This window comes from Prionailurus viverrinus, unplaced genomic scaffold (genome assembly GCF_022837055.1).
Source record: "Prionailurus viverrinus isolate Anna unplaced genomic scaffold, UM_Priviv_1.0 scaffold_38, whole genome shotgun sequence".
NCBI lineage: Eukaryota > Metazoa > Chordata > Mammalia > Carnivora > Felidae > Prionailurus > Prionailurus viverrinus.
Genome location: NW_025927606.1, coordinates 3,084,058 through 3,108,818, shown reverse-complemented (window position 1 = coordinate 3,108,818; position 24,761 = coordinate 3,084,058). Strand labels below are relative to the sequence as shown.

At 67.3% G+C, this 24,761-nt stretch overlaps 1 protein-coding gene across 1 annotated transcript; it reads right to left on the bottom strand.

The window, feature by feature from the left end:
* Nucleotides 1-3,779: 3,779 nt before the first annotated feature.
* On the bottom strand, nt 3,780-18,693 carry ZNF469 (zinc finger protein 469). The gene is made up of 2 exons (XM_047846355.1): nt 18,629-18,693; nt 3,780-16,033 (listed from the first exon to the last, which is right to left on the bottom strand). Exon 2 carries the CDS (start codon nt 15,948-15,950, stop codon nt 4,596-4,598), a length of 11,355 nt encoding a protein of 3,784 aa, XP_047702311.1. The 5' UTR covers nt 15,951-16,033; nt 18,629-18,693; the 3' UTR covers nt 3,780-4,595.
* Nucleotides 18,694-24,761: the final 6,068 nt, after the last annotated feature.

The following is a 24,761-nucleotide window of genomic DNA, read 5'->3' as shown; positions in this document are numbered from 1 at the left end:
GGTCCACGCCAGATGAGGTTCTCCTCCCGGCCTTGGTGGTCCTCTGTGAAACCAGCATCTCTGATGTCCCGGGACACGAAGGCTCTGGTCCGCCGAGGGTCCTCACGTGCTACTGAGGGCCGCCCTTTCACGCGGCTGCCCAAGTGTGGCCCCCTGACCCGGCCAGGCAGTGCTGGGCGCCGACAGGAGACATTATCTGGATATTTCCCAATCTCCGAGAGTTGGGGTCACGTGGTCATATCACCAGCTAGGAAACGCTCGTGTTCTCATCTGCCTCCTTCCTTCCTTTCTCCTTCTCCACTTCTTCCTCCCCTCCCTTCTGCCCTGCACCCTTCCTCCCTCCTTCCCGCCCCAAACACGTAGGGAGCCCCTACTTGAGGCACTGCAGTTGTAAGTGTGAACAACACATGCGTGGCTGGAGTCTGGCAGGAGGGCGACCGTGGCCACGCAGGGTCGGCTACCACGGTCCACGGATGGTGGACAAAGAGGAAGTGCTATGAGGGTGAAGGGCTGAGGGAGGGGAGGGGGCAGCCGGAGGAGGGTCCAGGCAGAGCCCGGGAGCCCCGGCTGCGTCCAGCAGGCCACAGTCCTGAGCCCTCGGAGGGGCCGGAGAAGCTTTTGGTGATTCTTGTGCCCATTTGATGGCCGGGAGAGCCAAGGTCTGGAGGGGATGGCGGCAAACCTGAGGTTTCCTGCTCCAGCCAGAGCCCTGCTGCCCCCTGGTGCTCACCCCACGTGGCAGAGCTCACTGCCCTCTTCCCCGGGGCCCCGAAACGGGGTGCAGCTTGTTCAAGCCTGGCCAAGCCCTGGGCCTCGGGAAGGCCCGTCCTGCCCCCCTTCCCGCCTGGGGGCTCCAGGGAGGAGGCCAGTGGCCTTGAGCTGCTGCCCACAGGCCACACTGTGTGGTCAGTGAGGGAGGCACTGCCCTGTGGGAAAGGGGTCGTGGCCTTGGGTGCCCAGGCCCAGAGTGGCCAGGAAGGAGAGAGAGCCCAGAGGGATTACCATCCCACAGCAGCAGGCCCTGGGGCCTACTGCCACACACTGCACTGGGCGGGGAGATGGGGGGCTGGAGGGATGCGGCCTCAGGGCTGGACCTCCACAGCCCACACGAGCACAATCGCAGGTGACAAGGCAGGGCCCAGGGGCCCCCACGTCCCATCCCGTATGGGGGTGCCTCAGGAGCCCCAGCGCTGGGGAGCACCCCAGGGTGTGAGGACTCAACTCTTCCCTGGTGGCTGTTTGCCCCTCTGAGACTGTCTCCGTGGGTCCCTCTTAATCCGGAGTCTTTCCACTGTGTGCGCGTGGCCGTCTACACTTTCCCGGGGGATGGGACTCTCTCAAGCATCTGCGGCCCCGGGAGCTTAGGAAAGCCCACGTTAAATAATATTGTCCGGGGGTTCCCCTGAGCGGATGTGGGGAGCCTGGCCCTTTACGGGGGTCGCGGCCGGCATGCCTGCTCCCACCTCCTGCTTCCCTCCCTCCGGCTGTCCGCGTGCTTCCCGCCCCATCCCGCACCTGCACCCCTCACCCGGCCCCAGGAACCAGCAGTCCTGCCCTGTCCCTGGGCTGGTGGGGCTGAGGGGTCGGTGGGGTCAGGCTTTGGGCCCAGGGCAGAATGCAACTGAACAATGCAGCCACTTATGTGATCTTGCTGCTGACACGGGCTCTCCCAGCCGCCCACCCTGCCTGCCTTGGGGCGGCTCCCGGAGGGACCCTGAGGTCACGGGGTGAGCAGGCACGCTGGTTTCCCAGAAGGGACGAGCCAGGCCCTCGGGGCCCAGGGCCGAAGCGGCCACTTCCCCAGGGCCTCAGGGAGCTGTGGCCCCTGAGCGGGGCCTGTGCAGGGGCTGCTCCCGCCCCAACCCTCTCCTGTGTTTGTGCGGCCCGCTCCCAGGGCTCCCACGGCGCATCAGGGAGCCTGCCCAGAGGCGTCTTGAAGGCCAGGCCCCCCACACTGGACGCAGCTGGTCGGGGTGAGGTGGGAGCTGTGCAGTAAATGTGTGTCTCTGAGCCCCTCAGCGACGTCAGGGTGCTTTTTTTTTTGCGGGAGGAGGGCTGGTGGCTCATCCCCCCCCCGCCAGCAGCCCAGCTGGGCCGATGCTGCCACCTGCTGGCCAGCCGGCGGCGTGCGCATCTGACTTGGAATCGGGGTAGGGGCCTGTGCTGGGGCCTACGATTTCCCTCCGGGTTCCCAGCCAGCTGGCCGCTCCTGGTTCCCGGCTGTCCCAAGTGTGAGGAGTTGAACAGGGGCCCCAGGGGTCTGGATCCCCCAATCACCAGATAGCCGTTCTCAAACATAACTCAGACTGACTCCACCCCAACCCCGTGCCCCCTTGTGCCCCCCACCTGAGGCCCTGCTACAGAGATCCCCAAGGAGACCAAAGCCCCCGACTCATGACAGAATCTGTCTAGAGGCCCCCAAAGCAGGGGCTGCATGTGGCTCATTTCCCAGCACACAGTAGGAGTGTAAATGTGAGGGGCCCCTTCCCTGAGACCCTGGAGACAGCCCGCCCAGGGCTGGGGGTGCACGGACGGGAGGGGCTTGTCCTGAGGGGGAGCCCCTGGGAAGAGTGCTCCTGGCCGAGGAAGGTGAACGTGGGTGGGTGGGGGCCCCCGTGGGCTTGGGCAGAAGCGCGGAGACCCCACTTACGGCCTCAGGTGTGGGCCTCCCTCCCTGAGGCTCCCCCTCCTCTCCCTGCACACACTGTTGGGTGCTGCTCTGAGTGCCTCCTTGCGCCCCAGCCCAGACGGCCATCGGGGGCGGGACGAGGACGGGTGCTTGACTCTGGACGGCCCGGCCTGCTCTCCGGACACTTGTCCTGGACACTGGGGTCTTTGACGGTTGTCCTCGGGACATGGTGGGCCCCGGGGTCTGAGTCTGCGGTGGGCTGGTGTCTCCGGCTTTGACCCTTTGTACTATCTTTGCTACCTTCCCGGGTCCCCTAAACTGAGCTGTGCTAATTACTTCCCGACACTTTATCTCTCCCACTCTGATCCCCGAGGCCCCCAGCAGTGAAGCTTCGGAAACGCTGCTAAATGCCATGTTAAGCCGGAGGAGCTGGTGGGATCGCTGAGCTGTGTGTGTGGGGGGGGGGGGGGGGGGGGGGAGGCGGCTCTGTAGGGCCACACAATCCTGGTGACAGGACAGAAGTGGCAGCTAAAGCCACCGAGGCAGGGGCTGGCGGGAGGACAGACAGCACAGCCAGAGGCTTTCCGTGAAAACAGTGAGGGTATATTTAACAGCATGAGTGCACAGGTCTGCACAGTACAACCTCAGAGTTGCCGTGTTATTCATCAGCACTAAAGGCATTCTGAGTGGCACACAGCACCTTCTAGAAAGGCAATGTGGGCCCAATTTGGTCTCTTTCAAAATATCAAAATAAAAACTTCGACACACATTGCACCCCAGGTAAAAAAAAGGAAAAACAGAACACAAACCACGAACCTCAGAGATGCCCAAGAACAGAAGGAGGCCTCTCCTGCCCTCCTGCCCCCTTTGAAGACACGATTCCATAAACGGGACATGCGCGCCGACCCCTGGGTCCTGTCAGTGCATGAGACGCCTCCCTGACCGGGCAGCGACACCACACCCCGGCCCTGAGCGTCCCACCCGGCTGCTCTCCGACCGTGACCGTGGGGCTGGAGCCTGCCGGCGGCCTGGGGAGCCAGTGAAAGACTTGCTGGGGCCGCCGGTGCTGGTGGGCCTTGGTGCAGTGCCCCGTGCCCCCCCCCCCGCCCCCCGCCAGCCGGTGTCCCCGCCCATTCCCCCAGGTGAAACACACCAAGGAAGCCTGAATTCACATTACGACATGAAATAGCACCAGAAATTCCGAGTAAAATTGCTGATACTTGCAGCGGAGAGCTCCTTGTGGGAGGAAGGCTCTAGAAAGGGCAGCCGCAGAGGCAGGGCGTTTGGGGAGGGAGAGCCGGCGGGAACTGGCTGGTGAGCAGCTTTCTCCACCTTCCAGATGGGAACCCAGTCCCCAGGGGTCAAGGTGCAGTGGAGACAGTGGCCAGCACCACTCTGTGGTCAGAGAAACCCGGCGTGCTCCGGCAGCCTGCTGGCTCACGAACAGCTCTCCCAGGGGGGAGGGCCCTGCCCTGGAATGTGGCTTCTAAGCATTTCCAGCAACAGCAGCAATGAGACTGAGGAGAGCCACCTGACCCGAGGCTGCCTCAGCTCACTTCCCTGCTGGATGGCAGGCGGGAGGACCCCGTGAAAACCTTCCGACGAAGCGTCTGCGGCGTGCTGTGCCTTGACAGTGGGACACACAGGACAGGGCACGGCTTTCTCTTCAAGTTCTTGGTGCCGAGAAAAGAGCTGTGTGGTCTCAAAGGGGCTGCAGCTGGCCCGGCCCTCACGCTCACCTTCTACCTAGAAAGGGACTGCTGTTCCCCCCACCCCAGGCCCTGCTCAGAGCATCACAGTCTCAGCCCTAATAGCAAACTCTGAGCATCTGCATAAGTCAGGTGGATTAACACGTGGCCACCCAGCCAACACCCCTCGAGCACTGAGGCTTGTCAGCATACACGGGAGCCCCCACTTGCTGGGTTGTTCCAAGCCCTGCTGCCAGGTACTCACTCGTGTCTATAAATTACTCTGAAGGGTCTTTCTTTAGAGGGATCTTGAAGCTGGTTAGTCTCTGCCCAAAGAGCTGGCTGAGGAGGTCATTCTGGGACTCGGCGGTCCGGCAGGCACGGGGGTTGGCAGGTTCAGCACCGTGGACAGCTCTGTCCCTCTTGGGGGGCCTGTGCAGGGGTCTCCCCTGGGCACAGGCCTTGCCCTGCCCCTCCTTGGGGCGCCTGCAGTCCCCGTGGGTGTGGCCGGGCCCCGCCTGCCGCTGTTGCTCTGAGGGCTGGGGTGGCATCGTGCCCTTCTGGCTACCGGGCCTGGCCTTGGTAGGGAGCACACGGCTGGGTGTCGCCTGCTTCCGGGGGGCCCGGGGGGGCTTGTCAGGGACCAAGTGGGCTCTCCCCAGGCTCCTCACACTTTCACTCCTGGCTGGCCCTGGGGCCCCGCCCTTCCTCTTCTTCTCACTGACCGCCCCATCTTCCCTGGGGCCCAGGCTCCCCCGGGGCCCCTGGTCACCGGCCTCCTTTGGCCCCTTGGGAGAGCCCTTGGCTGGGGCTCGAGGGGGATGCTTGTCTGGGGCGGGGCCCTGGCCTGGGCAGTTGGGCTTGGCCGGGGTGGTGGCTGTCTCACTCTGGAGCTGCCCGCTGGCCGGCTGGGGCCGGCTGCCCCCTGCTGTCTTGGTGCTGTGCCGTGGGCTCCCCACTCCCTGGGAGCTGGGGCTCGGCTTGGCTTTGGCGGCGGCGGGCTTCGGCCTGTCCTCAGTGCCATGGGCTAGCTCTCGGGCTGTCGGACTGGCCACAGCCTTCTTCGGTTGCCCCGGGAACCTGGGAGCTTTGCTGGGGGTGGGCAAAACCGATCTGTCCTTTGACAAACTCCGGCAGCCCAAAGCCTTGATGGCACTGCCTTTGTGGGAGGGGCTCCCTGGACCTGCCTCAGGCAGCATGGGGCTTGTGGGCGCCTGCTTCTCCTTCGGGAGCAGGGAGGGGGCTTCCAGGCCGTCTTCAGGGGCACATTTGCCGGAGGCACCGGGGGCCCGGCCTCTCCCTGAGAATGGGCCGGCAGCCCTCTTTTCCACTCCATCTTGGCCTCTGGCCCCTGCCCGGGGCAAAGATCCTCCCAGAGGGAGAGCCTGCTGGAGCAGAGGCCCGGGGCCGCCTGGAGAAGCCTCATCCTCGGAGCTCTCCGCGGCTCCGTCCGGCTTGTGGCCATCTTTGCCATCTGCGGAGGCGGCCGGGAAAGGGGACAGGGCCGGGGGCAGGAGCTCCCGGAGGTCAGAGGGCAGATCGCCCCCTGTGACCGGGTGGCCCACAGGGTCTACAGGCCTCTCTGGGGTCCTGGGCTGCCCCCTGGTGGTGCCAGGAGCCGCCTCTGGGCAGGGCTGCGGCAGGGCTGGGAGCGACCCCTCGCTCCGGGTGGGGCGGCTGCCCCAGGACAGAGGCCTGTCGGCGCCGCCGGGCCCCGGAGGGCTGCTGGGCGGGGCCACCTTGCGCCGTTTGCTGGGCAGGGCGCCCTCGCGCGCCGGGGCCTTCTGCGTGGGGGCGCCGGGTCTCCGCACGCCGCGGAACGTAAAGGGCTGCTGCCCCTTCCGTAGGTGTTTGTCCATGTGCCGGTCGAACTGCTCCTTCTTGGCGAAGGTGTAGTTGCAGGAGCTGCAGACGAAGGACCGCTTGCTGATGTGCGTGACGTCGGCGCAGAGCTCGCAGGCGTAGAGCGGGGTGTGCTGCAGCTCCGGCTCCTCCCTCTCCCCGTGCGCCCCGGCCAGGTGCGCGCGCAGCTCGCGGGGCTCGGCGTAGACCCGCGGGCACTGGGGGCACAGGTAGACGCGCTGAGGGCTGTGCACCGCCAGGTGGCGCTGCAGCTTGAAGGGCTTGGGGAAGCGCTTCCCGCAGTGGTGGCAGTCTCGGGAGGGGTCTTTGCAGCCCTCGTGCACGTGCACGGACACGGCGCGGAGGAGGGGCTCGCTGTGGGGGCAGGGGGCAGGGGACAGGCCGGGGGACGTCTCGGCGGAGCCGCTCAGAGGGCCGCGGTCCGCCAAAGCCCCGGCTGGGGCCGCGGGGCCATCTTGGTCGGAATGGCTGGCGGGAGCCGTGGGTTTCGCCCTCTCCCTCCGGAATTCCTTCCCCGCCCCGGTCGGCTGCCCCGACGGCCCCGCGGGGTCGCCCCGTGCCTTGCCAACGGAGCGCTTGCCCCCGCCGGGCCCGGACGCCTGTCCCATGATGCTGCCCAGGAAGCGGGTGACGGTGCCGTCCCCCTCCCAGTCCCCCAGAGACCTCCGCGCCTGCCCCTTGCGGGCGAACCGCAGGGCGTGCTCCCGCAGGTGCTCGTTGTACATCCAGACGTCGGCGACCTCCCTCAGGCACATGCCGCAGGCCCAGCGCCCCGCCTTGCCCTGCACGTGCTTCTCCTGCAGGTGCTGGCGCAGCAGGTCGCGCGAGCGGAACCTGCGCTCCACGCACATGTAGCAGGTGGGCGGCGGCGAGGGGCTGTGGGCCAGCTTGTGCAGGTCCAGCCCGCCCAGGCCGCGGAAGCGCTGGAAACACACCTTGCACTTGTAGGACGCCCTCCTGGCCTTGGCGTGCCGCTCCCTGCCCGGCGCCCCTCCTGCCGCAGCCGCGCCCTCTGCCCTTTTGCTCTGCGGCCCCCGGGAGCCCGAGAAGCTGGTGCCGGGGTCGCCCGCGGGGTCTTCACGGGGCCCCAGGAGGCACAGATCTTGCACCTCCAGTTTGGCGCTGAGCATCTCAAGATCCACCGCGTTCCCGGGAAGCTCGCCGTCATAGTGTTCTCGCTCCAGGTCCGGGGGCTCCGGGCTCGCGTCGCCTAGAGAAGAGGCCATCTCTTCGGTGGGGCCCCGCAGCTCCAGGTCTCGCCAAGCCGCTGGGACCATGTGCAGCTCGGGAATGTTCTCCGATGGGTGGTCCTCGGCGCGGCCGTGGGGTACGCCCTCCGCCCGGTCCGCCTCGGGGTCAGGCTCCAGGGCCCACAGGCTGGGGCTGGGGGCCCAGGGGTCAATGCCAGGCACCTTGCTGCTCAGGAAGCCCTCCAGGAGGAAGGACTCCGGCAGACCCGTGGCCTCGTCACCCCACGGGTCCTCGTGTGACAGGCAGAGCGAGCCCGAGTCGCTGAGGTCTGTGGGCGGGTGGGCGGAGGCCAGCGGGACGCCACCCCCCGCCTCGCCGCGGGGCTCCAGCGCCGGTGGGGTGTTTGGCTGTCTACAGCGCTTCCCGTAGACGTGGGGGTTCTTCTTCCGAGTCAGGCGGCCGCCCAGAGGGAAGAGCCGAGAAAAGGAGGCCTCGTCATCAAACACGCTCAGAGGGTCCCCGAGGCCGGGGCTGGGGCCTGCAGGGGCAGCGCCCTCATGCTCCTGGAGCCTGGCCTGCGCTTTCGGGTTGAGCAAGGGGCCCTGGGGGCAGCTGCTGCTGGTGCCATCGGCAGGGATACAGGTCTCAGGACGGCCTGGGGGACCCGAGGGGGGCTCACGCCCCTCCCCAACGCCTTGCCTCGCCCCGCCCTCAGCTGCTCTGCTGTCCCCTGTGGGCTCAGACCTGGCTGCCCACGATGACTCTTTGTAGAGATCGGACGTCCTGGTCTCCCTGGGTCCCCAGCACCCCCTTGCCAAGGCCGTCCTCTGTCCCCCCGACCCGTTCCCAGGAGGCCCCCCCTCCATCCCCCCCGGGCGGGCCATGCAATCCTGGGGTGACTTCCGTGCTGGCTTCTCCTCCTCTGTGCCCTCCACGCTCTCCATCACCCGGGGCCAGGGGGCGTCGGTGTCAGGTTCTTGGCTGCCCGGAAGCCCCGGGGAACTGGCAACGGCAGCGGATGGGTCCCAGCAGAATTTGTCTGTTATGACACCAGGAGAGACTGGAGGACCACTCCCCTCCCGGAACCTTCTTGCTCTGGGCTTCCTCGCCTTTTCCTGTGATGTCTTCTCTGGCCTGCTGGGGACGTCCGTGGGCACTCTGCCCCGCCTTTGGCCTCCCCCTTTCTCTGTCTGCTTGGGACAGGGTTCGTCCTTTACCAGCTGGTCCTGTCTCCTGGGCTCTGTAGGCCTCATGTGCACTCCTGGCTCGTCCAGGCCTGGGGGGTGTGGTTCCCGGCTAGGGGTGCAGCCTGGTGCTCCCAGAACGCTGAACCCCTCCCCGCCAGGTCCCTGGGACATCTGGGGACCCGATGCCTCTGCACGAGCCTCGGCACCCTGGTCAGGAGGCGGCCCGAGAACGTGGCTGGGGCCGCTCAGTGCCTGCCTCAGTTTCTCCTTCCCAGGTGCCCTGCGGCTTTTCTTCCCGGGGGGCTGGCATGCCTGGGGCTGGGGAGCAGGTGGGGCCGGGGGGGCCGGCTGGGAGGCAGCAGCCCTGCGCGGCCCGTGCTTCCTGGCTCTGTGGCGGCTCAGGCCTGGCCCGGAGCGGAAGGAGGCTGCACACACTTCACAGGTCACGGGCCGCTTGCCGGGGGCTCGGTCCTTCCAGTGGCCATTTTCTGTGGACACAGGCTTCTTTTTAAAGCCACGAGGCTTCGGTCTGGTGCCCTGGGGGCTGAGGGGGTCCCTCCGGGGTGTACGGTGAACATTTTTGAGGCTCTGGGGGGAGCTGGGTCTGGAGTCACTGGCTGTGCAGCCGGGAGATGGGATTCTGTCCTGGTGGAGCTCTGTGGAGGGGCGGGTCGCTGGGGGCCCCCCACTGCCAGCTCCAGATGCCGTCACAGCAGAACAGCTGGCCCCCGCCTCGCCTTCCTGGCAGGCACAGGAATCTGGCCCAGTGGCCCCCCATGTGGAATGGTCAGCGGGCAGAGAGGTGACACCCTGGCCTTCGCTGTCACCTGGGGGTTCCAAAGAGGGGGGTCCCGTGGGTATGCCATTGGGGCTGGTGTGGGGTGTGGCCCTCCTGCAGGGGCAGTCTGGCCAGTCATCTGGGGCGGGAATGTCGGGAAGGGCAGTGACTTTCATGGTCACTCTCGGGGACATGGCCCTCACTGGGGGGGGAGGGGTGGCCGAGGCAGGAGATCTCCTTGGCTTCTCTTTTCTGGAATCCTCTAGAGGTCCTGACGTGCTGCCTTCAGGGTGGTCCTCCCCCTGGGTGGGAGTGAAGATACTGATGAAGCCAGGCTGGCCCAAGGGAGGGTCTTCTGGGGGGCTCTGGTCCCCCAGGAGGGGCTGGTGAGCCAGGCTTTCCTTGAAGCCACAGGGGCTTGTCCTCAAAGACGGGGGCACTGCTGGTGCTCGCCTGGCCCCAGCATCTGTGGTGGCTGGGGTGCAGGCTGTCCTTCGTGGAGGTGCCCCGGCAGGAGAACAGACTGGTGGGGGCCGCAGGCTGGGGGGATCCCTGCAGGATGGACCTGCCAGGAGCAGCCCCCTCTGCTTACCTGAAGACGGGTCTTTCTGGGGCAGGTGCTCTGGGCCAGAGGGCATGGGGGTGGCTGCGGGAGTGGGCAAGGGCAACTGGTCCCCTACAGGGGGTGCTGGGCTGGCTGCCGCCTCTGAGGTCCCGGCCCCCGGCCCGGTTTGGGCATGGGCTGCTACCAAAGACTCTGCATCAGAGGAGGCGGGGCTTGGGGTGGCCCATGCCTCTTTTCCAAGGCCCAAGACCGCCCCATTTCCCTGGAGCTGTCCCCCTAGCCGGTCTGTGCCCCTGGCCGGCCTGGCCAGGGCAGCTACAGGATTGGCGTTGACCGTGGAGAGGTTGTCCGGCCCCACCAGGCTCCCCCGGTTATGTGGCTGCAGTCTGCTGGTTCTGCCTTGGCCCTCGGGCTTCTCAGCCCGGCCGAGTGAGTCCGGATGCCCATCGGCCTCGGGCCCCAACTGACCTCCGGCCACTGCAGGGATGGCTGCCATCGGTACCTCCCCTGGGACGTCCTGGGTGGGGCTGCAGGCCATGTTCCCCCCCTGCACACTGTCCCCTTCCAGATCTGAGGGGTCACTGCACTGAGGGCTCTGGGTGTCAGTGGATGGGGGCCCCTGTGAGCCCAGGTCATCCTCCTCCTTCCCAGCTGCTCTGGCCACCAGGAGCTGGAGTTGACGCAGGGGGCTTGTGGCTGGGTCCTGGGGCCTCCTGCCAGGGCTGGTGTTGGGCACACAGGCAGGACTTGGGGAGGCCCCCACGGGTACAAACTCCTCGTTAGCCTTAAGGCCTGGGTCCCCCACCCCAGGGAGGGGGAGGCCTGCTCCTTCTGGCCAGCCTGCTCTGCTTCCAGAGGATCCCTTGGGAGCGTCTCTGTGACTGTCACCACAGGATGGGGTGGCGCCCCAAAATGCTTCCAGCCTGGGGGGCTCTAGGCAGGGCCCTTGCACCTGTGTGCAGGGAAGGCACAGCAGGGTTTCGCTCTGGTGCATCCCGGTGGCCCTGTTATTTTTAGGAAGAAAAGGCTCACAGTCCGGGCTGCGCTTTGCTAGGCTCCTCCCGTCCAGTGGAGGTTTGAATGGCCCTCTAGGGCCGGACAGAGAGACTTCCGGGTGGAGCCCACAGTCCCCTTCTGCCGTTGGGGGGCCTGTGTCGGAGACTCTGGCTCTCTGCTCTGCTTGGAAGCTGCGGTCGGCCCCACTGAGGCTCACAGGAGCCCCGGATGCCACGTCCGCACGAGCAGCAGGGGAAAGGGCGGCTTCTCCCGTGCGGGATGAGGGCCACTCCTCACACTCGATCCTTAGCATCCTTTCCGTGGTGGCCGCTGCTGCTCCCACCCCTTCTGGGCCTGCACTCGATTCCCCAAGACCGGTGAGCTCGGCCTCGGGCTTGGAGAAGGTGTCCCTGGAGGGCGAGGCGGCCCGGTGGGAGGGCAGAGGGGCCCCCGTGCCCGCATGCGTCCTGCCCGAGTGCCCAGCCACACACAGCAGCTCGGGGGTCTCGTGTGCGCCTTTACTCTGTAGCTGACTTTCCAGCTCGGCGACCAGTCTTTTGATTTCAAGTTCATCTTCAGACAGGTTGCCCATAAAAGTGACACCACATTCACTGATCTTGCCGGGAAGAGGTGGGGGGCTGGCAGCCTCTGTCCCTTCACCGGGGCACTTCCTGCTGAATGCCTTCTCCCCCAAGAGGTCAGGAAGGTGACCCATATGGCTGGCCAGCACGGGGGTCTCCTCCAGCAGGGACCAGCCCTTGTCGGGCAGAAACGGGGAGTATGGCGGCTCTAACTGGGGTTTCCTTGGTGGAGGGGTGGCACACACCAGGGAGGGGCGTGTGAGTCCACTTCCGGACAGGCTGCTGTAGATTGGCGGCTCCAATCTGTCCACAGGCAGCCCCGAGAAGAGGGGTGTGGACTCCAAGGTCAACGGTGGCGAATCGGCCCTGCCCGGGCCCACTCGGATCGTGTAGGTTGGATTCCTGGGTGGTTCTGGCTCGAGGGAACCGGTGTCCACAGCCTCCTGAGGAAGGTGCATGTCGCTGGCAGGCAGAGTGCCTGAAGCTAAGGGCTTGGAGTACAGGTCTTCTTGGAAACAGCCAGGCAGGTCTTTGGGTCCAAGGAACAATTTGCCGGGGGGGCTGCCGTAGGGCTGGGGTCCCTTTTTGGCAAATGGAACCCCCACGGAGTCTCCGTTAAAAGGAGCGGAGTCGCAGCCAAGATCGGGGGTCTTCAAAAATAGGACTCCAGGTTCAAGGTAGGCGGGGTCGGTGGTGTTAGCGACAGGCACCAGCAGTGGTCCCGGGGGGTAGGTAGGGGCGTCCTCTCTGTCCCGGGCGACGGGCGGCTCCGTGCACCGGGCAGTGCCCGGCAGACCGCCCGCACCTGCTGCTGGTGAGCTCCCACGGCACGCCCGGGCATCCTCTCTGCCGGGTTCCGGCCGCTCTGGGGCTGGGGGGCGGGGGCTTCCTCCCGCACAGGGGGCTGGAGACGAGCTTGCAACCTCCCCGGGACCTTTCGTGGCGTCCGGGGGCAGCCTCTCGGCGGTTTCAGGGCTCTTGGCGTCTTGGGGGATGTCCGGCGCTGGACGGGTCTCCTCTGGGGCCTTGGTGCCGGCGGGAGCCTGCAGGAGGTGCCCGGGGCCTCCCTGCTCGGGGCCTGGGCTCCGGCAGCCCCTGTCCTTTGCGGCTTCCTGCCTCGCCACCTTCCTGGGTTTCTGCCGCCCTGGATCCTCCTTGGGGCCCGGGGTCACAGCCACCTCCCTGGGCCTGGCGCCTCGGCGCCACCGCCGACAGCCGTGGCGGGGCCGGCCTCTGAAGCGGGAGCCCGGCGGCCGCGAGCCGTCCTCCTCCTCGGACTCCGAGGCGCACGCGAGCCCTTGGGGCCCGACGTGGGTGCTGCTGGGTGCCGGCCCCGAGGACCCCGGGGGGCAGCGCCCGCCCCGCCCCTGCCCCCTGGGGTGCTTGTTCTTCTGCAGGACGATCTTGTGGATGAGCTCCTTGCTCCAGGTACCGCCCCGCAGCCGCCTCCTCCTGCAGTCCTTCCCCGGGGAGCGCCGCAGGCGATGGGAGCTCCTGGTCTCCACGGGCAGGGCCTGTCTGGCAGGGTGGCCCTGGCTCTCCGCGGCCTGGGTTCTGAGGTCCCGGAGGCGGGGCAGGGACGGTTCAGCCCCGTGGCCTCTCCTCCTCGGCCTCGGGCGGGTGGCTCTGGGGCCCTTGCGGCTCTTGGTGGTGCCTGATGTGTCCAGCTCTTTCTGGAACAACTTAAACCGCTTCCCTCTCCTGTGCCGGCCGGCCGGGCCAGCTCCTTCTGTGTCCGCAGGCGCTGGGCCCAGGGAGCGGGTTTGGGGCCTGCTGCGGGCCGCGTGGTTCCCGTTGCCTGGCCGGGGGCCCGGGGGCTCTGGTGGGGTGGCCCCAGCCGGGAGCAGGGTCTGGGCTTTACTCTCTGGCGTCGTCCCCACCCTGGTCCTGGGGGGGTGCCCAGCCCCGGGACCTCTGGGGCCAGAAGGCTCCTCGTCAGCAAAGACATCGATGAAGCTGCTGTCGATCTCGGGGTTGTCCGACTGGTATCCCAGGCCGTTGAGTGCCTCGGTGATGAGGCTGTCCAGCTTGGCATCGTCCTCCGGGTCCAGGCCCACCGCAGGGAGCGGGAAGGGGGCGGCGGCCAGGCCGGGCAGGAAGCTGGTCCTCAGGGGGTCATCTTTGCTGTCGGTCCGGACGTCCCCGCTGGCTAGGAAGGGGGCCGTCTTGGTGTGGCCGAGCAGGCCGGGGCTCCCGTTGGCTGGGGCTCTGGGGGTGGCGGGGGGCCCGGGGGGCCCCGGGGGCTGCTGGTGGCCGTCCTTGGCCCTGGCCAGGAGCACGCTGCAGAACTGCCGGTGCCCCAGGAAGGCGGCCAGGCTGCCGTAGTTCTGGTCACACTGCCTGCAGGTGAGCAGTACGTCCAGCTGGTCCAGGCTGGCGCTGCTGAGGGGGAAGTGGTGGGCGGGGTAGGGGGGTGGCTCCCGGGGGAAGCCCTCCAGCCCCCCACTGCCCCCCTCGGGGCCCGCGCCGGGGAACGGAGCCTCCTCCAGGCATTTGAAGGAGCCCTCGGCCCCCAGCCCCTCTGTGGGGAAGGGGAAGGCTCGGAGGGGCTCCGGCTGGTAGTGAATGGGGACGGTGTGGGGGCTGCTGGTCTCCCGGGCACGAGGGGGCGGGTGGAAGAAGGTGGGGGGCCCGAGCGGGCCCGGGAGCTGGCTCTCCTCCGGGCTGGGGTTGGCCGGGCTGCTGGGGAGCGGGGACAGCGACGAACAGGAACTGCTGCTGGCCGTGTTGGTGGCAGGCGAGGGCAGCGGGGACTGGCAGGGAGAGGCGCCCACCGCCCGGGGAGGGGGCAGGCCGGGCGTCGTGCGGGCTGAGGCCTGGGCCTGGGCCACCCCGAAGAAGAGGGGCTGGGCTCCGGGCTCCTTCAGCCCGTTGTAGGCGAACAGTCCGGGGGAGCCGCCACCGTGCCGGCTCGGGCTGTTTCTCAGGACTGCCAAGTTCTCCCCCGGCCCGGGCGTCTTGCCCGCAGCGGCGCCCAGGGCTCCCTGGCCGCCCCCCTGCCACTCCGGGGCCCCTGGGGGGAAAGGCAGCCGGCTCAGCACCTCCACTCGGTGGGGGCTGGGCCCGGCGGTTGGGAGCACCTGGGGCCAGGGCAGAGGGGGACTCTGGGGGAGGCCGAGGCGCTGGCCTAGGCTGGGCTGGCCTTCAAAGAATGCATTCCTGGCCGAGGCTGGGGGGCCCAGGGGAGGTGCGGGGTAAGGGGCTGCAGCAGGGTCCCACAGCTGGGGCAGTCTGGTGGGCAGTGGCCCGGGGGCGGCCAGCTCCGCGTCCAGAGACCCCGGGCTGGAGCTCACTCCGCCGGCTCCGGGGCTCCCGTAGGCCTGCCCGGGAAAGTGCCTCTGTGGCAAAGAGTTCGGGGGCCCCCTGGGGCTCCCCAGCCCCTCGTGGGCCGAAGGCGGTCTCTCAGGGAGCGCTTTGGTCAGGCTCTTGTGCAAACTGTCCGGAAAGGTGGCTGTGCTCCCCGAGAAGGGGCCGGGGGCCGGGTGAGCAGCACCAGGTTGTGAGGGAGCACAGCCGAGGTCACCGGGGGCGTCGAGGCCGGGCTGGCCCGGGTAGCAGGGTGGGGGTTGGGGAGCGGGCTGGGTGGGCAGGGGGTAGGCCTTGCCCGTGCCCACTGCCTCCTCCGGCCATGCCCCCCGGGGCTGATGGAAGACGAACGCTAGCGCGCTCTCCGCGAACTCGGGCCGGGACGTGCCCTCGGGGAAGGGTTTTGGGCCGGCCCCACGCACAGCCGGGAAGGGGTACTGGAAGGAGGCCACCCCGGGGCCGTCCCCTTCAGGAAAAGGCTCTGGCTTGGCAGAAGGGACCCCGAATCTAGCACCTGGGAAGCTGTTGTCGACAGTGGGAGGCCAGGCGTCCGCCCCGCCGGCCGGGAGCTCCGAGTAGGAGGCTGGCCTGGGGGGGCTGGTGCCGCTGCCCGGGGGGGCCCTGAGGGGCGGGGGCCCGGAGGTGGCGTTCGGTGAGGTATAGTTGGTGGAGGTAAAGCTGGAGGGGGTCTCCTGGAAGCACCTTTGGGAACTCAGCTCTTTTGTAGCAGCTGGGGCCTCCGCCTCTGGGGCCCCGGGGTCCTTGCACAGCGGGCCCTCGGGAGTCTGGTCCAGGGTGGGTCTGGCCCGTGAGCCGGAGATGGTCCGCGTGTAGAGCTGCTGGGGGCTGCCGTCCGCCCTGCTGGCCTGTGCGCGGCTCCTCCCTGGAGGGGCCCGGGGGCCGCCGCCCTCCCCCGGGAGGCTGCCCAGGGACGGGGCTCTCGGGAGTGGGGCCTTGGGCTCCACCTCCCTGGCCTGCCACTTCTGGGTCTCTGGAGGCTCCCCAGCCTGGGCCCCGCAGCCTGTGGCCTTGGCGGTCCTGCTGGCTGGGACACCGTCCTCACCGGGGGGCCGGGAGGGGCCCTCCGTGCCACCGGCCACCGGGCAGGGCTGCAGGTCTCGGGTCATGGCTGCGGGCGGTGCTCTGCGGGGCTGCTCCCCCGGCATAGCCCCTCCGTCTGGGCACTGGGAGGACGTGGCGGTCCGAGGGGGGCCCTGGAGAAGACTGCTCTCATGGTCCTGAACGGGCCCTGCAAAGATAGCGCAGGGTGAGGGGGGTGCTTGGGGGCTCCACGGAGGCTGTGGCAGCTGGGGGGGCGCCCGGCAGCTGCACAGAAACCCCTGCCCTCGGTGGGGGGGGCTCCACTCCAACGGCCCCTTCACAGGTGAGGGAGCGTGTCCCTGCCAGACTGAGAGAGGGTCCCCTTTGTGGGGGAGAGGGTCTGAGAAGACCCTGGCCGCAGCGGGGGTGAGGAGCACCCAGAGGCCTGAGATGAACCCAGCTGGGGGCAGGGGAGAGCCCAGGGAGGAGCGGGGGGGGGGGGGGTCACCCTCGCCTGCCCGGGGAGGGCCCTCGCAGCAGAAGCAGAGCGGCAGGAGACAGGAGGTGAGGCCCTGCTGGCCCAGGACAGCCTCAAGCCTCGTGCTCTGGGGACTCGCTGGTCTGTGTCCCGAGGGAGGGGCCCGCGTCCAGGCTCCGCTGGTACTCCTCCCCGGGACTACCCCACCAAGGAGGGGGTGCTGTGCCTGCCAGGTCTTCCGGGTGGGCGTGGCTCCCACGCCACACGTAGAGGGCCGCGCCCACACCCCATCCCTCGCTGGGCAGCCCGCTGGCCGGCTGTGTGACCTGGGCAAGTCCCTCGGCCTCCCTGCATCTGCCGGCTGGTGCTGCTGCAGAGACGACATGGGTCGCTGCTCACACGCTGCAGAACAGGCCCCTGGAGGAATGTGTGCTGTCGGTGTGGCCTGCCGGTCTGATTCTGCGGATCCTGGGCCCCGGGGGCAGGGAGCTAGACACTCAGCCCGGCCCAGGCCTCGCACACAGAGGCACTCCCGGCTGGGGAAAGGTCGGCCTCCACACCCTTGACCTTGCAGGGATGGTTACCGGTGCCTCCCTCACAGGGCCGCCCACAGGCTCCAGGGTCTACATGAGTTGGCACACGGGGGGCTCTCCCCGGTACCTGCACTTCCCTGGCCTCAGTGTCCCCCACCTCCCCTGCCCGCCCCCCGCCCCGTGCATGGGCTTCTGCGCTGCTCCCCCCCCCCCCCCCGGGCACTGCCTGAAGCCAGATGAGAACTGGGCTCGGTTGGCCCCTCCAGGCTGCAGCAGTACCTGGGGGCAGTGTTACCTGGGGATCCTGTGTGGGTTTTTAAGGGGGAGTGGAAGCCGCTGGCCCCCACAGCCCCACCTGCCCTCGGGGGCGCCACAGCCTCTGGGCACACTTGTGAGTCTCGACGTCAGCATCCCCCAGGTCTGTTCTGAGGGCTCCCTGTCGGGGCCTCTGGGGAGGTAGGTGGAATTATTACTCAAGATTCCACCATCCCCGTGGAGGGACTGTCCCTGACTGTCCCAGCCCGTCCCTCTGCCAGCAGGCTTGGCCGCACGGCTCGACGTGGTCGCTAGACGTGAGCAGCAGTGACTCTGTCCTGTCTCTGTGAAGGCCGAGGTCACGAGCTGTGGCCGGCTCCTTGGCCATCTTGTGGCCTCAAAGGAAGCCTTCCAGAGGGGGTGGCATTGGTTCCGGTGGCCTAGATGGCCAGCCTCGGGGCACCAGGATGGAGAGGGCACCCGGGAGAGGGACTGTGGGCACAGGCAGGTGCAGCGCAGCCTGGGGACCCTCGGAAGGGCTTCTGTGTCCTGGGAACAGACTGGGAGAGCTGGGTCAGTTCCCAGAGGATAGCGTGGCCCCTGCGGGCCGTGAAGAGGGGCCTGCGAGTGAGGAGATGGCAGGGCTGCGGCCAGGAGCTCCAGCGAGGGCGGCCCTGCCTCCCCGTGTACACTGCCCCGGGCCAGCGCACCCCTTCAGGTGCCCCCTTGCCATTGCCTACAGGGACGCCCGATAACCAGAGCCTGTCTGCCATTTCCAGTGTGGCGATTTAGTGTGAGTCGGGCGGCACTGAAACCATTGGGGGCTGGTGTCTGACCCCACTAAGAGCGAAGAGGGCTCTGGCCTGTGGGACCCCCCCCTCCTGAACTTCGCAGGCAGCCTAAGGAGGCAGGGCCCAGGCCCACCCAGACCCAGGCGGGGCATAGATGGGCAAGGGCCCCCGACCTCTCCATGGCTTCCAGAACTTTCCGGCAGGTGGCAGGTCAGGCCGGAGTGGCGTCAGACGCCACGAAGGCCCCACAGATCCGGGCTCCAAGCTGTACCCAGTGGGTGGGGTGAGCGGGCGGTGTGGGGTTGGGGCCAGTGGCCCTGGCCTAGACCCCCTGCCCCATGGTGACATGTCGTCCGGCCTTGGGCTCTCGACCTGTGACCTGGGAATAATACCGGCACCGGTGCATTTTCCTGCTCAAAGCCGTGACTGCCCCATCACTGGCTCGAGGGAGACGCCGTGAGGAGATCACAGAAGGAGGGCCCTGGCGTGCTGGGTGCCGTGGAGGATGTCAATGACACCCTGCTGTCTGCACCCCACCCCTCCCGGGCCCGGGGCTGCGGTTCGAGGCCGTGGGCCAGCCCCTGACAGCAGGCTCCAGGAGCAAGTGTCCCGGGGAGGCAGCTGGCCGCCCCAGTGACCGCAGCGCGGGGGGCTGGAGACGCGGGGTGTGGGGGGTGGGCCGGGGCCGGAGACAGGGCACCTCCGGCCGCCTCTGGGACAGCCTCCAGCTGTCCTCAGCTACATACCTGGGGAGTGGGGCCCTCAGCTGGGTCGCCGCACAGGTCAATTTCCTGAGGAATGAGGATTTCTTGGCTGCGAGAGAAGGGAAAGAGGGTTAGAATCCGTGCGGTGCTTGGCTGGGGCCGAGAGCCCCCGGAGGAGCCGGCTGCAGGGAGCCGCTCCAGGTAGGGGCCCCCGGTGCCGCAGGGCGTCAGGAAGCTGCCCCGGGGCCCGCAGGGAGATGGGCTGAGCTTGAGGGGGCCGGTCGGCCCGGCCCGGGGGTCCCTGCAGCGCTGGGGGGGGGGGCGCGGGGAGTCGACTGCTTTCCCTACAGGTGGGATGATTATTTTACATTTCTTTCCGTTAGGAAACGTGTGCATAGCTGACGTGTTCATGTGGCTCCCAAACCCCAGGCAACGTGAGAAGCCTCGCGCCCTACCCTGGGCCCACGGACCCTCCGCCCCGGTCCTGCTGGGGTAGCACTCGGGGCAGATTCCGGTGTTTCTTTCCAGAGTTGCTTGATGTAAATACCAGCGTCCACATCTCCCTCCATCCTTCGACACGAGATAGTCGGCCACCCTCACGGTTCCCTGCCTGCCTTCTGGCATTTCACAGCATCTCTTAGAGACCATCCCCAGGACTCCACAAAGAGATTCCTGTCTGTCTGTCTGCCGGCTCATCTCTCCACCACACTCGGCTACGGGACATTCCGCAGGATGGACGGACGGCCTCCACAAATAGCAGGGTGACACGGACACTTGCAGGTGAGGCCCGCAGGGTACTAAGAAGAGATGGGGGGGGGGGCAGAGGGCAAGTGCATTTGTGATTTGGAGAGGGACTGTCAAGCCAGTCCCCATGGTGGTTACAGAATTTGGCCACAGATGCTTTGAGTTCCCTCCCTCCAAGCGGTGGAGCCCAATTCGCTCCCCGTCCACACGGGCTGGACTTGGTGGCTCCCTAATGGGCAGGATATGGGGGTAGGGAGGGTGTTTGGCTTTAGAAATAGGTCATACGAGGCACTGTGGCTTCTGCCTGCTCTGTCAGTCACCCACTTGGGGGCCACTGGCCGCCATGTTGCAGGAACTCAGGAGCCCTGTGGGCAGGCCCACGAGCGAGGCACCGAGGCCTCCCGTCTGCGGCTGTGGGAACAACCACCCTGGAGGTGGTTCCTCCAGCCCCAGTCGGGCCTCCAGATGAGCCGGCAGCCCCTGCTGACCTTCGGGGCCACCAGCCGGGGAGGCCCCGAGCCAGGCCGCCCGGCTGAGATGCGCCCACATGCCTGACCCCCAGAGGCTGTGACAGGTCCCTGGACGCTGTGACAGGTGACAGACTTTTTTCCTTTCAGCTGCCATTTGTCACACAGTAGCGGACAACTCATCTCCCCGCCTGCGAGTCTTGAATTCCTCCCAAGGTCCCAGGCTTTGATCGGAGCCCTGCGCCCACGCAGGGGTGCGCCCTTCCCCAGGGGCGGGCAGGCTGAGGCCCGCTGACTCCACCCGGAGCTCCCGCTATGCCTTCCCGCTACGCCTACGTGAATCACCACGAGCTGATTCACGGCTCCGCCTCGCGGAGTTCAGCAGGAAAGTCAACAGGTAACTACAGCTGGGGAAACTGAGGCTCAGAAGGTGGTGGGACCTGTCCGTCATGCAGTGAGGCATGGGGTTGAGAAGCAGGCCTGCTTGAGATCATGCTCCCGAGCTGGACACAGTGGCTCTGCCCCGTGGCCCAGCCACCCCTTCGCACCCCTGGGGATGCAGAGCCTGTGGGCAGAGCTCAGCCGCCCCATCACCCTGTTTGCTTGGCCCCGGGGACGGTGGCTGTCTGCAGGACCCCAGAACACTCTATGCCCACTGCACCTCCAGGGGCTGGAGGACCCGTCTCCGGGGCTTAGACTGTGGGGTGGGGGCGGGGGCGGGGCAGCGTGTGCCCAGGGTCTCGGGTTCCCAGCCCGGCCCAGGCTCTTGGCAAAGCCCCCAGTGCGCATCGGTGTGGGTTTCAGAGGGCCTGGGGCCCCTTTGAAGTCGGGAGATGCAATCCCTCGGATCCCAGGCCACCCCAGGGAACCCCCAGGAGTGTGGGTAACTCCCTTCCCCTCAGAAACACTACCTGGCCGTTCTCGCCCCGGGTAACTCAAGACTGTGGTCATGCTGGCTGGCTCTGGCCAGGGTGTGGGACAGCAGCTCCCGGTGAGAGGTGGTCCCACCACAGGCCTGGACCCCTACCCTCCCGGTGCCCCCCATGACCCCTCGACCCCTGCACGGCGTCTGGCCTCTGCTCCTCCTCCTTCCCCTCCCCTTTCAACCTGCCCTGTTTCGCTGTGGCCTCTCTGATCCTGAGAATCCCCGCCTGGGAGGGCCCCTACTTCTCTCCCTTCTTCCTGATTCCCACCCACTTTCAGGGAGACAGCGCAGGATGGGGTCTGCCCGAGCCTGTAATTTAGGGACCGTCAGAGTCCTGACCTCCAGGGGTCGTTGTGGAGGAGCGAAGGGAGCAGGGCGCCCAGACCTTTCGAGCAGACCAGCACACGGCAAGCACCCGCTGGGTGTTTGCTCTTCCCGGGTCCTCCTGTCCACCTCTTCCCAGAAGCCCTCCTGGTGGCGTGTATCTCCCCCGTGAGATATGGCAGTTACTGATGACCCTCTCAGCTGTCAGGGCGGGACGTGTGCTCCCACACTGGCCCCTCTGCTCGCGGGATGCATGTGGGAGGGACTGTGCCCCCCGACCTCCACGCGTGACCCTGGGCCCCCTGGCCTGTTTCGCCAGCTGTACACGCCCACCCCCCTCCATCTTCCATGACTGATGACACGACACCCGGGGTCCTGAGCCGGCAGCGAGGCCCCGCCCCTCGCCCTGTGGCCCAGACGTCAGTGGATTCAGCTTCTCGGAGAAAGACGGGAGACACCTGAAGAGACACGGGAGAGATGCATCTGTCCTTTTGTCCCCTCGTCCTGGCTGTCAGGGGCAGCGCGGTGGCATGGGGGTGGGGGGGATTTGGGAGTGATGAGGGGGAGGGTGGGGCCGTGCCCTAGGGTGGGCCCCAAGCCCGGCCCCCACCCTGAACGTTCCAGAACCAACGCGGTGGCAGCTCAGGCAGCACGCGCCGCGCCCCGCGAGGGGGCAGCCACGGTTTCAGGGGCTGCTAGCTTTCCTTCCGGCTCCTGTCCTCCCCACGGAGCCCCGGGCGCATGAGACGCTGGCCCCGCTCCTTCCCTCACGTGGTCTCCCCGGCCGCCCTACCAGGCGGTCTCCTCCCCTTACAGAGGGGAAACTGAGGCACAAGAGGGGAGCGGGTGAGGGGGGCAGGCGCGGGGGTGACACGTGCGGCAACAGTGACAAGGGCAAGCGGCGGGGAGCCGGGTCTGGAGAGGGCGGCGACACCCATGGCCAAGCGTGGCCAGGCCTGGGGATCGGGGCTCCAGGCTGGGAGGCCCCTCCGACTGCGGGTTCCCTGCTCTGCGCCTGGCTGCCCGGCCCTGCCTCCCCGGGTGCGCAGCACTCCTGGCCTGTGGCCTGGCCCCCTCCTCTGGCCTGTCCCCCCCCCCCCCCCCCCCCCGGGGCGTGCCGGGCGGGGCCAGGGGTTGCTGGGCGGGGCCAGAGGAGCAGGTGCCAGCTCTGCTGGGCGGGGCTTGCGGCCCCAGGTCCTCCCCGAGGAGCGCGGCTGGGCGAAGGGAGAGGAGCACAGCCCTGCCTGCGCCCACCAGCCCCCGCGCAGAGGCCCCTTCTGGCCAGACACTAGCGCCCCAGCGCCCTCCACGGCCACGGCGCCCCCCACGCCCATCCCAGCCCCCTTCCCCGCCCGCCGAGCAGCCAGGCGCGCCCCGAGGCCTGGGGGCAGCTCAGTAGAGCCGCCACAAGCCATACAGGGGCTTCCGGTCACCACCCGGGCTCTGGGCGCCGCAGTGTGGCTCCTTGTGACATTCCTTCTACAAATGCTCTCTTTTCCTTTTCCTTCAAACGCCGCCGCTTCGCTTAAAAAACTATCTGTTACCCGAGCGCTCAGATAAACCCGTGCAGGTGGAATTATATCTGCGATATGGCCCGAGGGTACGTTTAAGAATACTGCGCCAATTATCAGCTGCATTTATCTTAATTACTTTGGGGAAAGTGGAGGCAGGCGTTGCGAGGGGCCGGGAAGCTGTTTGTCTGCCCTTATCGGGTGCATATTTGAGATCCTTTAACAGGAAGGAGATAAGAGGAGCTCGTGGGGAGAAGATGATGTCTTCGAAAATGACAGGGAGGGGGCTGGTGGGGACTCCTGCTTAAGGACAGGCCCGTCTCCCCCGTCCCTTTGTTCCGCACAGACCCTCGCTGGGGTGCGGAAACACTCCTGGAGGCAGCTCTCCACTTCCCAGACTGTGGGGGTCAGCGGCCGCAGGCCAGACCGAGCCGCCCTCCCCCACCCACCCCCAGCCGCCTGGAGGAGACAGCACACACCCGCCTCCGGCCAGGGCAGCAGACCTGATCCCCAGCGACGTGGGCGCTGGGGGTCCCAAGCAGGGGCTGGCAGGGTCCGACCGACGCGTCACAGGGTTGTGCCGGCCAGACGGGAGGAGACGTAGCCGGCTGTCGTGTCCAGCCCTGCCCCAGGGGACGCTCCCTGAGCCTGAGCGGCCTGGTCTGGCACATCCCGATGGTCCGCGCGGTCTGGAACACGCTTGCCGGCCCAGCTAACCGCCTGGCGTTAGGAAAGCCAGCAGAAATCAAAGGCGGGGGTCCTGGCCCGGTCACCACCCCTGCCGGGGGCTGTTCCCAGTGTGTGCACTGATTGGTGCCCTCCGGAACCCTGGGCACCAGCAGCCCGGGGCGGCACAAGCCTGGCTCTCTAGGGACCTCGGAGCCCTCCCCTGTGTGGGAGTGGCCACACCATCCCACACAGGCTGAGCGGGGAAGTGCCACGAAGGGAGGTCGGGGAATTGAAAGCAAGGGAGCTGCGAAGTCCTTTGGAGGACCCCAACATGCTGGGGACCCAGGCGGGAAACTCAGTGTGGCCAGGGGCTGCAGAGGATCCTGTGCCCTCATGCTCCCAGCTCTGGGTTCAGGGGACACTGCACCGCCTGGATCTTCCTGCCCCGCTGCCCTCTGCCCTCACCCCCCACCCTCCCTGGCACCTACTTGCCCTTTGCCAGCCTCCGCATTGCTGCACGTCGGGGAGCCCCTGCCTCGGTGCCCGCGTGGCCAATCCCTTCCCTTCTCTCCTCTCCGGGGTCTAGTTCCAGTGCCGACTCCTCCAGGAAGTCCTCCCCGACCACCGAGCTAGCACGGCCACCATCCGAGGTCACTCTCTGGCCCTCTGGGGTTACTGCGGCACTGCCCCCACCTCCGCTCCAGGCAGCACGAGGGAGGGCCCAGCTGCCCTGCCCGGCCACGCTGGCTCAGGCCCCACTCTCCACTCCTTCCTGCCCAGGGTCCAGCACAGGCTGGAGAGGACCCGGCTGTGCCCAGCCCTGCTGCTAACCTCCCTGGGAGCCTCGGGCAAGCTCTGCAGTCCTCAGCTCATCCCTCTGTGAGATGGGCCAGATACCCCTCTCTGCACACACGCGCCCACATGCGTGCACACCCGTAAACATGCACACACGCCCACACCTGTGCACACTCACAAGCATGTACACACATACAGGCTTATGCAAACACGCACAAACGCCCACACGTGTGCACACTTACGAGCATGTACACGCTTACAGGTTTATGCAAACATGCACACACGAACCCATGCACACACACGTACCCGTATGCCCTCACCAAGGCTGTGGAGGGGCCGCAGGCTCTTAGACCCTGGACCCTGTTTCTCTGGGAGGAGCTGGCAGGCAGGAGGGGCCGCGCTGGGGGTGGGGGCGGCATCCGGGGCCTCTCCATCTCTGCCTTGGCACCTGAGTGCAGGAATGCCTGGTGGCAAGGCCAACACTCAGTGTCAGGAGCGTGTCCTACACTCTAAACGTGAACGCTGTGCCAAGCTCAGCCCCAGCACACGCTGGCTGCCCCCTGACCTATTCCTCGGGCAGTTCCCTGGCTAGGGACCTTTTGGGGCCCTCCCTGTCAGGGTCTGACATGCAGGGGTCACAGTGGGACTCAGCGGCCCCAGGAAACTCCCAGCCAAGTTGGGGGTGAATGAAGCAAGTGCCCACTGTCCCAAAGCAGAGAGGCAGCTCGGCCGGGGCAGGC